General features: G+C 38.5%; 1 protein-coding gene across 1 annotated transcript; it reads right to left on the minus strand.

Annotated features, from left to right (window-relative positions):
- Positions 1 to 1,595: 1,595 nt before the first annotated feature.
- LOC133061579 (olfactory receptor 7A17-like) lies at positions 1,596 to 13,112 on the minus strand. Its single transcript, XM_061149553.1, has 2 exons — positions 12,616 to 13,112; positions 1,596 to 2,544 (listed from the first exon to the last, which is right to left on the minus strand). Exons 1-2 carry the CDS (start codon positions 13,110 to 13,112, stop codon positions 1,596 to 1,598), a joined length of 1,446 nt encoding a protein of 481 aa, XP_061005536.1.
- Positions 13,113 to 16,888: the final 3,776 nt, after the last annotated feature.

The raw sequence follows: 16,888 nt of genomic DNA on the forward strand, positions 1-16,888 counted from the left end.
TAGCTGAGCAGAATCTGAACTTTCTAGTGAGTCATCTTTTGATAATGAGCATGAACTTTAATGGGTGATGCTGAAATTGTTCATTCTCTGCCCTTCTAGAGTTTGTGACAAAATTTTGAATAATGGGAGCTATTTCATTTAGACAAATGGAAGGAATCATATTTTCTGAAAGCACTGGAAATTTTCAAACAGAAACATGAAAATAATTTAATAAAAAACCCAAACATGCCACCAGTCCTACAGCTCAAGAAGTACACCTTACAAATTGACACAGTTTTTAGCTTGCACAAAATTACATGTTTATTTATTTATTTATATTTTACTGTGGTATAGTTGTTTTACAATGTCATGTTAGTTTCTGCTGTACAATGAAGTGAATCAGCTTTCTGTAGCCATACATCCCCTCCCTCTCGGACCTCTGTCCCCCATATTTCATGAGAAATGGACACTTTTATATCATATTTCAATGAGTAGGTGAATTGTCTGAAAAATACATATTTTCCAAGGTTATAAATGTATCATTTAATGTTTTGCTTCATCATACTTAAGATCAGGTCTGCTCTAGCACCATATTATATTCATAGTCATTTTCTTCTTTTGATTCTCCTTGAAAACGCATATATTATTATCAGTTTTTGCCAGTGACTATAGTAGATACATGGAGAAGGAAATGGCAACCCACTCCAGTATTCTTGCCTGGAAAATCCCATGGACAGAGAAGCCTGGTAGGCTACAGTCCATGGCGTCGCAGAGTCGAACACGACTGAGCGACTTCACTTCACTTTATAGTAGACACAAGGACTTCTCTGTAGCTCAGAAGGTAAAGAATCTGTCTGCAACACAGGACATCTGAGTTCAATCCCTGGGTTGGGAAGATCCTCTGGAGAAGGGAATGAATGGCCACTCACTACAATAGTCTTGACTGGAGAATCCATGGACAGAGGAGCCTGGCAGGCTACAGTCTGTGGGGATGCAAAGCATTGGACCCAACTGACTAACACTACTACTATGGTAGATATAGGAGACACAAGTTACACAGCAGAACATGATCTGAAAGAGTAGAAAATACCCATGGTCTGTGATAACAAATAGCATGTTAAAGACTGGATTATCAAGAAGAGCATAAGGTAGTGATATACAAAGGAGTGATGCTTGTGACAAACAGAGGTCACAAATTTTTCTCTGTCATAAACTTATAAATAGCTGTGGTTGCCAAGAGGAGTTTTCCCTCCATAGGAGTGGTATGGCTCTTAACTGTTCTTTTAGTCAAACAAACAAAATCCTCAGCATGATACATTTCACTTGAGAAAAAATTTTTCTTAAGAGATCCCTTGAGATAAATGGGAATCTTCAAATATTTCACATCCAAGGTTGGGAGAGTACAAAAATGAAAAAGGGAAAAACTCTTGGATACTAGCACTATCACCAAACTTAAAAGGGAGCTATATAAGTTGTATGAAGAAGTTGAAATAGAAATTCCAAGGAAAATAGAAGAGGCATATTCTACTCCCACAGTTGTACCAAATACCAGTAATTTTTGGCTCAGGATTTGAGCTCTGCTATCATGGACATTTCTTAAGCCCTAGGATAATAGATTATTTTATAGATTTCTTTCCGTAGAGTATTTTCAGAGCCCTCTTTAAGTCTTTATTTCTCAGGCTGTAGATGAAGGGGTTCAGCAAGGGGGTGACCACAGCGTACAATATTGAGGCTGTTGCATCTGAGTGTGAGCTGTGGGTAGTAGTAGAGCGAAGATATACTCCTATGCCTGTACAATAAAATAAGGAGACAAGTGAGAGGTGAGATGCACAGGTGGAAAATGCTTTATACTTCCCCCAAGCCGATGAGATTCCACATATGGAGGAAACTATCTTAGAGTAGGAATAAAGGATACACACGAGGGAACCACCAGCCAGCAACAGAGGGATAAAATACATTACTGCTTTATCAAGAAAGATGACAGACCTGGCAAGTTGGATCATCTGATTGAGCTCACAGAAAAAGTGAGGGATTTCTAAGACTGTACAGAATGACAGCCGCAATACAGTTATGATTTCCAGCAAGGCATGCAGGAGACTGATGATCCAGGACAATAGCACCAGCAGTGCACAGAGCCAGGGGTTCATGATGACGATGTAGTGCAGGGGGTGACAGATGGCCACAAAGCGGTCATAGGCCATTGCGGTCAAGAGAAAGATGTCCAGGACTACAAAGAGTGTGAAAAAATAGATCTGGGTGATGCAGCCTTCATAGGTGATACCTTTGCTCTGTGTCTGGATGTTCCACAGCATCTTTGGGATGGTGGTGGAAGATAAACAGATGTCTACCAAGGACAGGTTGGAGAGGAAGAAGTACATGGGGGTGTGGAGGTGGGAGTCTGAGCTGACAGCCAGGATGATGAGCAGGTTTCCAAACACAGTGATCAGGTACATGGAGAGGAAAAGTCTGAACATGAGAGGCTGCAATTCTGGATCCTCTGAAAATCCCATGAGAAGAAATTCTGAAACTCCTGTTATGTTCCTTGGTGCCATGTGTTGGAGGTGACTGCAAGGAAAGAGGAAAGTAAATGACTGATTATGGTACAAACGGACATTGCTCACGTTGCTGAAATGCCACTATTTATATTTTGCTGTAAAAAGTTTATTTCAATATTTTGTTCATGAATTTGGCAATGTGTATAGGGTTCTGTGGCCACCTCATGTGAAGAACTGACTCATTGGAAAAGACCTTGATGCTGGGAAAGATTGAAGGCAGGAGGAGAAGGGGATGAGATGGTTGGAAGGCATCACAGACTTGATGGAAAGGAGTTTGCTGTAAAAAGTTTATTTCAGTATTTTGTTCATGAATTTGGCAATGTGTATAGGGTTCTGTGGCCACCTCATGTGAAGAACTGACTCATTGGAAAAGACCTTGATGCTGGGAAAGATTGAAGGCAGGAGGAGAAGAGGATGAGATGGTTGGAAGGCATCACAGACTTGATGGAAAGGAGTTTGCACAAGCTCCAGGTGTTGGTGATGGACAGGGAAGCCTGGCGTGATGCAGTCCATGGGGTGGCAGTCAGACATGACTGAGCAACTGAACTGAACTGAACTGATAGGGTTCTGTAAAACAAAATCTCCTAAAATCCCATCATGGAGAAAGACTACCTCAAATAAAACATATGTACAAATAAAACGTATATAACTAAAACATATATATTTATGGCAACCATAAGTTCATTCTCTATATCCATGAGTCTGTTTTGCAAATTCATTTGTATCATTTCTTTTTAGATTCCACATATAAGAGATACCATGTGATATTTCTCCTTTATGTCTGACTTCACTCAGTATGACAGTCTTTAGGTCCATTCATGTTGCAGCAAATACCATTATATCTTTTTAAAAAATTCACCTTTGTATTTTAATTGAGTTTGTAAATATATGCGACCTTGTACAAAAATGAATCTAGAAAAATAAAAAGTTAGGAAATAAAGAAAATAACAAAGAGAGTGAAACCAGGTTAAGTAATACGGTTTCAAAACAAGTAAATTGAATGGAGCATTGAAAATGAATTAAACAAGCATTGAAATAGTAATAAATTACAATATCAGTGTGAATCAATTAATTTGCCAGTGATCAAGATATAAAACAAAACACTACATAATGTTCCTAGAATGTTCAAGCACATAGCATGATCAGTTATTATTCAGAATTGGGACTTAGGTCTTATTATATATGAACATTTAATATATGACAAGGGTGTATTTCAATTTATTGAGAAAGATTGAATTGCTGATAAAAGCAGGTGTAAACATCTGTATTGCAAAAAGTATAGTTTCTTTCCTCCCTCCAACATTTTTTAAAAAATTAAGAGATGACCACCTCAGTGTGAGAGTAATGAACGCATTGAAGATGAACATCTTGAAATCTACATATAAAAGCATGCATACCCATGGCTGATTCATGTCAATGTATCGCAAAACCCACTACAATATTGTAAAGTAATTAGCCTCCAATTAAAAAAAAAAAAAAAGCTATGGGTTGGACTTCCCTGGTGGTCCAATGAATAAGAATTCACCTGCCAAATCAGGGAACAAGGGTTCAATCCTTTGTCCGGGAAGGTTCCATATGCCATGGGGTGACTAAGCCCATGTGCCACAACTACTGAAGCCTGTGCACCACAAAGGCCCGCAAGAAAAGCCTCAGCAATGAGAAGACTGTGCACTGAAGCTTGAGAGCAGCCCCCGCTGGCCACAAATAGAGAAAGCCCACGCGCAGCAACGAAGACCCAGCGTAGCCAAAAATAAATAAGTAAACAGGTAAAATTAACAAAACCCGATGAGTTGGGGAAAACATCTTAAATAAGGCAGAAAGGCGGATAGTAAAACAGACATATACAACAGAATAAAAATTTAAAATTTTAGGTCTCCTGAGTACCCAAACTCAACTGAAAAATAATTCACTTGCAAAAATGATTTGAAAGGCTGATAACTGCAGGAAAGTTGGCATATAATATTGGGTGCATAATAACAAATAATCAAAATGATGACAAAATGTATAAATCTTTGTTTTAACTCGGTATACAGTTAAAAAACAAGAAATCTTTTTCATAGCGTACTGCTAGGAAAAAAAGATTTGTTACATTTTGGGATGAGAACTTTTGAACTAGTACTCTCTGAATTTTCTGGCAGATGTGAAGTGTTATAACATCTTAGGAAAATACTTGTAGACAGCTATAAATATTCAAAGTACAGGTATGGTGGCTCAGCAGCCAAGAATCCACCTGCCAATGCAGGAGACGTGGTTCGATCCCGAGATCAGGAAGATCCTCTGGAGAAGGAAATGGCAACCCACTCCAGTACTCTTTCCTGGGAAATACATGGACAGAGGAGCCTGGTGGGCTACAGTTCATGGAGTCACAAAAAAGTTGGATACAACTGAGTGATTAAATGATAACAGCAACAGTCTTTAACTCAGGTTCTCCAGTGTTGGCATGACTGACATTCTGATCCAGATCATTGTTTGTGGTGGAATGTGTCCTGTGAACTGTAGGATGCTTAGAGCACCCCTGAGCTCTACTGAGCCCCCATATACGACAGCCATAAAAGTCTCTGGATATTGCTAGATGAACCCTGGGGGGACAAAGTCATCCACAGTCTGTGCTTCACTATTGTAAAAAATTTTGCAGCATTGATATAATAGCAATTTAATGAAAAAGAATATAGAAAACCAACAAGGACCTACTGTGTAGGACATGGAACTCTGCTCAATGTGGAAGCCTGGATGAGAGGGAGTGTGGGGAGAATGGATACCTGTATATGTTTGAATGAGTACCTTTGCTGTCCACTTGAAACTATCATACCTTTGTGAATTGGCTATGCTCCAATACAGAATAACAAGTTTAATAAAAAAGAGAATATGAATGACCATTGAAGTTATAACACCATGAAATGTTATATAGCCATAAAAATAATGAATCATCATCACCCTGGTGACTGGAAGCAGGGTTTTCAGTAAGGTGTTTTGAGTAAGAAGGAAAATGGAAAGTTAGGAAAAATGATGAAATCAAACATAAACAGCATTATCAATATGTATAGAATTCTATTGTTGCATTTGTATAAAAGTATGTGTATGTATGTGTGCATAATATAGAAAGAAGCTTTAAAATAAACTAAAAACTAATGGGGAAAATATCAGTGAGAATGAACTTAGGTTAAGTAGATTAGTTTCAAAACAATTTACGTAACAAAATGGAATCAAAATCTACAAGCAAATTATATAAGCAAATGAAATAGTGATAACTTAACTAAATCAATGTCATAATTTAAAATTAAATTGCTAACAACTTGGAAATAAAAGAAAAAGCAGAGGTGCTTTTTATAGCCACTTACCTTCTCTATTTTTTTGAATAAAAAAAGATGTATTTTTAAAAAATACTCTTTTTTGAAACATTTCAGCCAAAGACAGGAGTAAAAGTTCCCTGATCCTACCATATGAAAGCAAAGGGCTTACTCCTTGAAATTTGATAAGATTTGAAAGATTCAAATTTGATAAATTTGATGATCTTAAATCCTTTCAACATACACACACAAACACACAATCAGAAACTTGTAGAGGTGATGGACATGACAATTAGCTTGATTTGATGATCTTTACAAAATTTATTCATATCAATGTATAAAGATATTGTATATTCCTCAAATATGTACAACATTTCTATGTCAAAGTTACCTCAAAGCAAGTGTTTTAAGAAAGAACCGAGACAACTTAACAAAAAGACAAATAACCCAACTTAAAGCAGAGGACTCACGTAGGTGATTTGAAATAGAGAATGTAAATGGCTGACAAACCCACACATGTATTTGGAGTCATGGAAATAATTGCAAAGTAAGATCATTAGTGTACCCTTTTTTAGCTCTTTTTTTTTTCACTTATGTCACAGCAGACACTGTGAAAATATGCCTCTTAGGCTATGAAGAATGTGTTCTGTTGTTGCAAAGTTGAGCTTGTAAGCATTCTTTGGTGTGGTTTTTTCTCATCAATATGGAAACTTGGTTAAATATGCCCCATGATAAAAATTAGGAAGAAACGTCTTTAATTCATTTTACGTCCCACCATAGCTAATACCCTACTTCTCTACTCCAGTTAATTAATAAGATACTTGCACATGTGTTATATATTTACTGGAAACTCTTTATTCCTCTCATCTCTCTTCTACATGAGTTTCCATTCCTATCATTTAATTGGCATCACTGAATGTTGCCTGACTGAATTCAATGTTCACGTCTCTTTACAGTGTCATCAAAATACACTGATGTTTTAAGCAAGCAAACAACTATTGTGGTTTCTGGGCTCTTGGCTAGGCTGAGTTGGTTCTCAGGTGACCTCCAGTAAACATTCTTGGCTTTCATTCTCTCTGACCTTTCCCTATAGGATCTTTTGGGCTCCTGGACTCACCTGCATGGGGACTCTGAGAGGAAGGTCTCCATGTGGAAGTCTGATTCTCTTCCTGATGCTTGATGATGGACACTGAAACTCTGTCCCCAGACAAGGCAGCAGGAAGGGGTCAATCATTTGTCCTTTAGCCAGACTTAGGACTACAAAAGCAAAAACCGTGTCTCAATCATGCCCAGGTTGTACAAGCTCAGGGATGAAGCGGAGGAGGTATTTACAGCTCTCTCTGTCTTCTCATTAGGTACATTCCCTCTTGTTATAATGACCTATAAGCAGAAGAATCCCTATGGCACTTGGTCTGTACAGAAAGAATCTTTTTTCTGCTGATGCTCTTTTCTCAGGGGACCAGGTTATAAGCCAGGAGAATTCAGTTTTTATTAACCCTTTTCCATTAACTTAGCTGCCTTCCAGAGGTCTAATCTCTCAGCACCTTATACCAACACTATTTCTAAGATTCTCCAACATGTTAGACTGAGGCTATTGTCTTGAATCGGTTCCTTGGATCTCCAAAGCATTGACTTGTGGTGTGGGTATAGCCCATGATATGCTTAGAAAGTTGTTATTCCCCTCCTCATAAGAGGGACAGCTTTGTTCCTTGAATGTAAAACATTGGACAGTATACTCTTCGGCTTCCTGACACTTTTGCTAAAACCTTCAGGAATTTAATTTCAGTCACTCAGTTGTGTTCAACTCTTCACAAACTCAGACTGTGTCTCTCCAGGCTCCTCTGTCTCTGGAATTCTCCAGGCAAGAATACTGGAGGGTGTCGCCATTCCGTTCTCCAGGGGATCTTCACAATCCAGGGATCAAACCTGGGTCTCGCACATTGCAGGCAAATTCTTTACTGTCTGAGCTGCTAGGGAAACCCACATGTCTGAAATTAAGTGCTATCAATTAGCCTCTAATTAAAAATGCATGTAAGCTGTGAGATAGATTTCATCAAGCAACCATAACCTACCTTAGAATCTTATAGGGATGATCTGGTTTAATGTTTAGAGAAGTTCCTTTTGTGAGGTAGCACTATTATAACTTCACCCTCCATTTCATGATTGCGGCTCCGGGGTATTCAATGTTCTGGTGAAGATTACAAACCATTTTTGGGACAAGGAGTACAGGTGGCCCCTAGAATGTAATTCAAGAAAGAAAATTTATTCTTCCCTAGAGCATCCAGATAGGCCTCAGTTTTAGCATCTTGAATTCAGTCCAATAAGAGGAATATGGGCTTCTGATCCTTAGAACTTCAATTTTTAAAAGCACAGTGTAGTAATTTGTTACAGCAGAAATACAAATGCAATACACACATTTATCTAATAAAATATAGTCACTTTTAAGCTTCTCCATTTAGACATTTAATTTTCCCTTGATAAAGGAATTTGAGTGGAAACCCCACTTTAACAGGAGAAGAAAATTAGGGTCAAAAATACCTGCCTTATTAGTTGGTGGATCGAATTCTGTTTTCCATAAATATAAATGTGTTTCTGATTTTGAGGCCTTTATGACAAGTTACTTATATCAAAAGCAAGGTCACAGAATCTACTTTAAATTTTTTTGTCTAAATTTCTACATTCCTTGAATTTCATGTTGATTCAGACATTCATTATTTTCATTTCCTTATTCTCCAACTTTTGGTAAAATATTCTTTCAATAAAATAAATGGGATTATAAATGACTGCATGCATGTACTTATGTGTGTGTGAATGTGTTTGTTTGAGAGGAAAATATACATACATAAAATGCTCATCTCACACACGTACCTCTTATACTTGATTGTTTCCTTTTAGTTACATAAATATTTTTACAGGTTTCTTTTTTTACAGCATACTTGAGAAATTATGCTTATTATCATACATTATTATTATGTTCATATTATATATTATTATTCCTTGATACCAACAGAAGTAAAGAAACAGAGATCAGTGAGATTACATTTATAACAATATATAGCAGTGCAAAATATAGTGTTGGATCATAGAAAAAGCAAGAGAGTTCCAGAAAAAATCTACTTCTGCTTTATTGACTATCCCAAAGGCCTTGACTGTTTGCATCACAACCAACTGTGGAAAATTCTTCAAGAGATGGGACTACCAGACAACCTTGCTTGCCTCCTGAGACATCTGTATGCAGGTCAAGAAGCAACAGTTAGAAATGGATGTGGAACAATGGACTGGTTCCAAATTGGAAAAGGAGTACATCAAGGCTGTATATTGTCACCCTGCTTATTTAACTTGTATGCAGAGTACATCATGAGAAATGCTGGACTGGATGAAGCACAAGCTAGAGTCAAGATTGCCAGGAGAAATATCAATAACCTCCGATATGCAGATGACACCACCCTTATGGCAGTAAGCAAAGAAGAACTAAAGAGCCTCTTAATGAAAGTGAAAGAAGAGAGTGAAAAAATTGGCTTAAAACTCAACACTGAAAAACTAAGATCATGGCATCCAGTCCCAGCACTTCATGGCAAATAGATGGGGAAACAATGGAAACCATGGCAGACTTTATTTTCTTGGGCTCCAAAATCACTGCAGACAGTGACCGTAGCCATAAAATTAAAAGACACTTGCTTCTTGGAGGAAAAGCTGTGACCACCCTAGACAGCATATTAAAAAACAAAGACATTGCTTTGCCAACAAAGCTATGGTTTTTCTAGTAGTCATGTATGGATGTGACAGTTGGATCTTGAAGAAAGTTTAGCGCTAAAGAATTGATGTTTTTGAACTGTGGTGTTAGAGAAAACTCTTGAGAGTCTGTTGGACTGCAAGGAGATCAAACCAGTCAGTCCTAAAGGAAATCAGTCCTGAATGCATTGGAAGGACTGATGCTGAGGCTGAAATCCAATACTTGGTCCCCTGATGTGAAGAACTGACTCATTGGAAAAGACCCCGATGCTGGAAAAGATTGAAGGCAGGAGGAGATGGGGATGTACAGAGGATGAGATGGTTGGAAGGCATCACCGACTTAATGGACATGAGTTTGAGCAAGCTCTGGGAATTAGTGATGGACAGGGAGGCCTGGCGTGCTTCAGCCCATGGGGTCACAAAGAGTCAGACATGACTGAATGACTGAACTGAACTGAACTGATAACAATGCAGTAAATGTTTTATTTCTTCTCAATATGTATAGAAATAGAACCAGGCAGTGTATATTTTTAAGTTTTTAATGACTTTTAAAGGGGTACAGCTTATTGCATGTAGCCATGCTTGAATATATTTATTAGTATTTATCAATTCCAGTGTGCATGCAGGCATAGGATCTGGAGCACAGGTAGCTGAGTCACAACTCACGAGGGAAGGAAATGTCTCTCTAATTGGGAAAAAAAAAAATTTCATAAGTAGATATTAAAGTAGTGGAATTAAATTAAGGCAATTCACACTTATTAAGCTCATTTTCCTGCAAGTATTTAGCCTACATGTTTAAAAAAGTAAAACGACAAAAATTAGTTGAAAATGGAAGAACAGTATAGCCACACACAGCATCATGGATGAGCCTTAGAAGCACAAGATAGAGATTCATGCCTGACTGCAGACTCATGAGAAGCTCTGCAGAGGTCAGAATAACTCCTCAATGGACCACCTCATTTGATAATAAAGATGTTCCATTAAGCAGTTTTATTGTAGGAAAGTTTGTATCCAGTGGCAGCTAACTGGCTCAGTACACAAATTGCACTGAACTGAAGGCTGTTGCAAAAATCTGATTCTACTGGTTCCAGACATTTGTTCTGACATTTGTTCATGACTTCTCTGTTATTCGAGTTTATTTTGTATAACTGTATGAAAAAGTGACCCCACTGAGGTTCTTTTCAGGTCACATGGAGAGGTAGGACATAGATGTTTGCACAACACCTGTGACCTTGAATCACATACCTGAACAAGAATCTGAGGTTTGAAGTGAGTCATCCTTTAAGTATGAGAGTGAGACATAATTCATGATATTGATATTGTTCGTTCTCTGTCCCTTCAGTGTTTGTGACAAAATTTTGAAGGGTGGGAGATATTTCATTTAGGAAAATTGGAAGGAATGATATTTCCTGGAAGCACTGGAAAGTTTTGAACAGAAAGATGAAAGTAACTAATAAAAACTCAAAATATCCCTCCAGTCCTTTAACTCAATGAATACATCTTACAAATGGACACTGATAGTCTTTATTTCAATGAGAAGATGAATTGCCAGAAAAGACTCGAATTGCATAGTAATAAATGTATGATTTGATGTTTTGCTTCATTATATTTAAGGTCAACTCTGTCATAGAGAGCTTCCCTGGTGGCTCAGATGGTAAAGAATCTGCCTACAATGCAGGAGATCTGGGTTTGATTCCTGGGTCTGAAAGATCCCCTGAAGAAGGAAATGGCATCCATTCCAGTATTCTTGCCTGGAGAATTCCATGGACAAAGGAGTCTGGTGTACTTTTTCATGCTTGTCTTTCTGTATAGATTGTACTTGAAGACATTTAGTGTAACATCAGCTTTTGCCAGCAAGTATGGTAGACACAGTGGACACAGGTGGTACAGCAGAATAAGATTGTGAAGAATAGAAAAATATCATATAATCAGTTTAACAAGCAGTATGGTAAAGTTTGGGTTATCATAAAAGCAATTAAGGTAGTGATAGGCAAAGAAATATTATTCACAAAAGTGAAAAATAGTGATCTCAGATTTTCCTCTGTTATAAACAGCTGTGATTATCAAGAGTAATTTTTTTTTTTTTTTTTTAACCATATGAGTAGGGAAGATCCCCTGGAGTAGGAAATGGCAACCTGCTCCAGTGTTCAGGCTGGAAAATTCTATGGACAGAGGAGCCTGGTGGGCTACAGTCCATGGGATTCAGAGTTGGACATGACAGAGCAGCTGAGCACACACAGTACAATTCATGACTATTCTTTTTTTTAGTCAAATGAAAGAAAAAAATTCACAAAATGACATATTGTATTTGAGAAGAAATTATTCCTAGGGAATTCATGTAGTCCCTTGAGATAAATGGGAACTTTCATATGTTCCAAACCCAAGTTTGGTAACAAAATTGGGCGAGTAAGAAAATGGTAAAGGAATAAAACATTTAGGTATCAGAGATATCATACTTAAGAGCGAGTTATGTAGATTGTATAGAGTCAAAGCCAAAGCAGAGATTTGAATGAAAACAGAAGAGGCATGTTCTAATTCCACAGTCTGCTCAAAGCCTAGCAACACTGGGCTCAGGCTTTGAACTCTACTGTTGTGGGCACTTCTTAAGCCCTAGGACAATAGGCTCTTTGATAGTTTTCTTTCCAAAGAGTATTTTCAGACTCCTCTTTAATTCGTTATTTCTCAGACTGTAGATGAAAGGGTTCAGCATGGGTGTGACCACGGTGTACATCACTGAGGCTGTTGCACTTGAGTGCGAGCTGTGGGAAGCAGCAGAGCTAAGGTACACTCCTATGCCAGTACAATAAAATAAGGAGACCATATAGAGGTGAGATGCACAGGTGGAAAATGCCTTATACTTCCCCTGAGCTGATGAGATTCTATGTATGGAGGAAACTATCTTAGAGTAAGTGTAAAGGATACCAGCAAAAGGAGCACCTCCCAGTAGCACAGCTACAGTATATATCACTACTTTATTGAGATACACGTCAGAACAGGCAAGCTGGATCATCTGATTGAGTTCACAGAAAAAGTGAGGGATATGCAAGTCAGTACAGAAGGACAGTCGCAACACCATTAAGCTTTCTAACAAGGAATGCAGCGCACTCATGATCCAGGATACCAGCACCAGCACTCCACAGAGACGGGGGTTCATGATGACCATGTAGTGCAGGGGACGGCAGATGGCCACGAAGCGGTCATAGGCCATCACGGTCAGGAGGAAGATGTCCAATCCTATAAAGAGTGTGAAAAAATGCATCTGGATAATGCAGCCTTCATAAGTTATAACTTTGTTCTCTGTCTGTATATTCACCAGCATCTTTGGGATGGTGGTGGAGGTGAAGCAAATGTCTACAAAGGACAGGTTGGAGAGGAAGAAGTACATGGGGGTGTGGAGGTGGAGGTCTGAGCTGACAGCCAGGATGATGAGCAGGTTTCCAAATACAGTGATCAGGTACATGGAGAGAAAAAGCCCAAAGATGAGGGGCTGCAATTCTGTTTCTTCTGAAAATCCCATAAGAAGAAATTGTGAAACTCCTGTTATGTTCCTTGGTTCCATTTTGTGGAAGTGACTATCAGGAAAGGGGACAATAACATGACTGCATTCCTTGCAAATGGCCATTATCACATTGTTGAAATATAACTATTCTATATTTTGCCAACAATAAATTAATTTCAATATTTTGTTGATGGCTTTGATCCCCTTTAGAGAATTCCTTGTGTCATCTATAATTAGCAAACTTCTCTTACTCTCATTTCCAAGCCCCAACAATAAAAAGAAAATAAAGCAATAAAAAATAAAAAACAATAATCTTTACTTATTGTTTAAAGAGAAATTCTTTTATGCATTTTAAAAACACAAATTGAATTTCAACAATATTCCAGGTACCACCTATGCAGGGAGTGTAGGGGTGCTGAAAAACAAAAACTCCTAAAATTCAATTATGGAGAAAAAGCATAAGCAAATAAAAATCACATAGCATGTCAGATAGTTACATGTGTTATGAAGAAAAAGAAAAAGAAAGACTTCCCTTGGTCCAGTGGTTAAGAATATGCCTGCCAATGCAGGGGACGTGGCTTTGATTTCTGGTCTGAGAAGATCACATTTGTCTTTGAGAAGCTAAGCCTGTGTGCCACAACTTCTGAACTCATGTGCTGCAACGACTGAAGCCCGTGCACCTAGAGCTTCTGCCCTGCAATAAGAAAAGCCATCACAATGAAAAGTCCGTGCCCCACAATGAAGAGTAGCCCCTGCTCGCTGCAACTACAGAAAACCCACATGCAGCAGCAAAGACCCAGAGCAGCCCAAATAAACAAATAAGATATTAAAAAAAAGAAAAAGAAAAGGAGATATAAAGGAGAGAGTGAAAAGGGAGTACTAATTATAATCCATGTTTATTTATTTTTTAATTTTTTCATTAAATACATTTTTAAAAATAATTTAACTCCAAATACAACTGTTGGATTTGCATTGAGTTATAAATGCAATTCATGTTTTAATTGAAATGTCTATGTTTAAAAACTGAATTGTTACAAAACAATGAACTGTTTTTCAGTTTTAAATGGTTAGTTGTCTTAGGTGCCTGCCCAATTGCTCAGTTGTGTCTGATTCTTTGTGACCGCATGGACTGTAGCTGGCCAGGCTCTCTGTCCATTGGCTTTTCCAGGCCAGAATACTGGGAGTGGGTGCCATTTCCTTCTCCACGGGATCTTCCTGACTCAGGGATCAAACAGGCATCTCCCTCATCTCCTGCATTGGCAGGTGGATTCTTTACCACTGAGTCACTTGGGTAGCCTGGTTAGTTGTCTTACAGCTCAACAATTAACCGTGAAATATACTTATCTCTGTGAAACTCCAAACCAATAAGTATAAGACTGTTTTCAAAACCCACTGCCATCATTCTTGAAACTTCAATCAACATCTGAGATGAACAATGACATGATAAAAAAAAATGACCTTCATAGGTCAGTTTTCATTCCAACCCCAAAGAAAGGCAATGCCAAAGAATACTCAAATTACCGCACAATTGCACTCATCTCACACACTAGTAAAGTAATGCTCAAAATTCTCCAAGCCAAGATTCAACAGTACATGAACCATGAATTCCAGATGTTGAAGTTGGATTTACAAAAGGCAGAAAAACCAGAGATCAAATTGCCAACATCTGCTGGATCATCGAAAAAGCAAGAGAGTTCCAGAAAAACATCAACTTCTGCTTTATTGACTATGCCAAAGCCTTTGACTGTGTGGATCACAATAAACTGTGGAAAATTCTTCAAGAGACCACCTGACCTGCCTCTTGAAAACTCTGTATGCAGGTCAGGAAGCAGCAGTTAGAACTGGACATGGAACAGCAGACTGGTTCCAGATAGGAAAAGGAGTACGTCAAGGCTGTATATTGTCACCTTGCTAATTTAACTTATATGCAGAGTACATCATATGAAATGATGGGCTGGAAGAAGCACAAGCTGGAATCAAGATTGCCAGGAGAAATATCAATGACCTCAGATATGCAGATGACACCACCCTTATGGCAGAAAGTGAAGAAGAACTAAAGAGCCTCTTGATGAAAGTGAAGGAGGAGAGTGAAAAAGTTGGCTTAAAGCTCAACATTCAGAAAACTAAGATCATGGCATCTGGTCCCAACAGGTCATGGCAAACAGATGGGGAAACAGTGGAAACAGTGGCAGAGTTTATTTTTTTGGGCTCAAAAATCACTTCATATGGTGACTACAGCCAAGAAATTAAAAGACAATTACTCCTTGGAAGGAAAGCTATGACCAACCTAGATAGCATATCATAAAGCAGAGACATTACTTTGCCAACAAAGGTCTGTCTAGTCAACACTATGGTTTTTCCAGTAGTCACATATGGATGTGAGAGTTGGACTATAAAGAAAGCTGAGCACCGAAGAATTGATGCTTTTGAACTGTGGTGTTGGAGAAGACTCTTGCGAGTCCCCTGGACTAAGGAGATCCAACCAGTCCATCCTGAAGGAAATCAGTCTTGAATATTCATTGGAAGGACTGATGTTGAAGTTGAAACTCCAATACTTTGGCCATCTGATGCAAAGAGCTGAATCCTTTGAAAAGACCTTGATGCTGGGAAAGATTGAAGGCAGGAGGAGAAAGGGATGACAGAGGATGAGATGGTTGGATGGCATCAGAGACTCAATGGACATGAGTTTGCGTAAACTCTGGGAGTTGGTGATGAACAGGAAGGCCTGGCATGCTGCAATCCCTGGGGTCGCAAAGAGTCGGACATGACTGAGCGACTGAACTGAACTGAACTGAGTGTTTAACATTTGACTGGCTAAGGAGAAAAAGCTTACCTGAGTGCTAACACAAGACCACTGAGAAGAACAAGATACCTCAAAACAAGCAAACAAGCAAAAGACCCAGTGGTAACAAGCAAAATATCATGTTCATATTCATAGAAATAGACAATATCATCCAAGGACAAGCCCTGAAAGCAAACAGCAGACATCTTTAGGCAATATTTCTTTACCCAGGAAAGCAAATTTCAGTAGTTTTATCACAGAAAAAAGTGATGGTAACTGTAGCAAGTAAAGTCAACAGTTCAGTCCTTATCCTACAGACCAAAGAAAAATTCATCAAAGCACCTTTCAATAGGTTAAGGAAGATTTTATGAAACACTTTTGATCAGATCCTGGCTTATTTTGTATCAGTTAAACAAAATGAAAGGCATCAGTTACCATCCTATCACAACTTGAAAGTGAAAGTCGCTCAGTTGTGTCCAACTCTTTGGGACCCCATGAACTATACAGTCCATGGAATTCTCCTGGCCAGAATACTGGAGTGGGTAGCCTTTCCCTTCTCCAGGGGATCTTCCAAGCCCAGGGATTGAACCCAGGTCTCCCACATTGCAGGCGAATTCTTTACCAGCTGAGGTACAAGGTAAGCCCAAGAATACTGGAGTGGGTAACCTATCCCTTCTTCAGTGGATCTTCCCAACCCAGCAATCTAACTGGGGTTTCCTGCATTGCAGGTGGATTTTTACCAACTGAGCTATTTTACCAACTGATAGGGAAGCCCTATCACAGTTTAAAAGAACCAAAAAAAGGTTGCAACACAGAACAAAATAACTTAGAAAATGCTGCCTTTGTATAAAAGTAAAAAAAGATGAAAGACAAAACAAAACCTTATGCATAATAGCTAAAGAAAAAGTACATCTTCAAATCACAACATTTTTAAGACTGTTAGAAAAACTTTCACTTGTCTACTTGCTCATCTGATCAGCACGTAAAATAAATAGTGAAACAAGTCACGAACTTTTAGCCACTATTATTTTGTGGGCCAAGAAATTTAATCTTC

This window comes from Dama dama, chromosome 9 (genome assembly GCF_033118175.1).
Source record: "Dama dama isolate Ldn47 chromosome 9, ASM3311817v1, whole genome shotgun sequence".
NCBI lineage: Eukaryota > Metazoa > Chordata > Mammalia > Artiodactyla > Cervidae > Dama > Dama dama.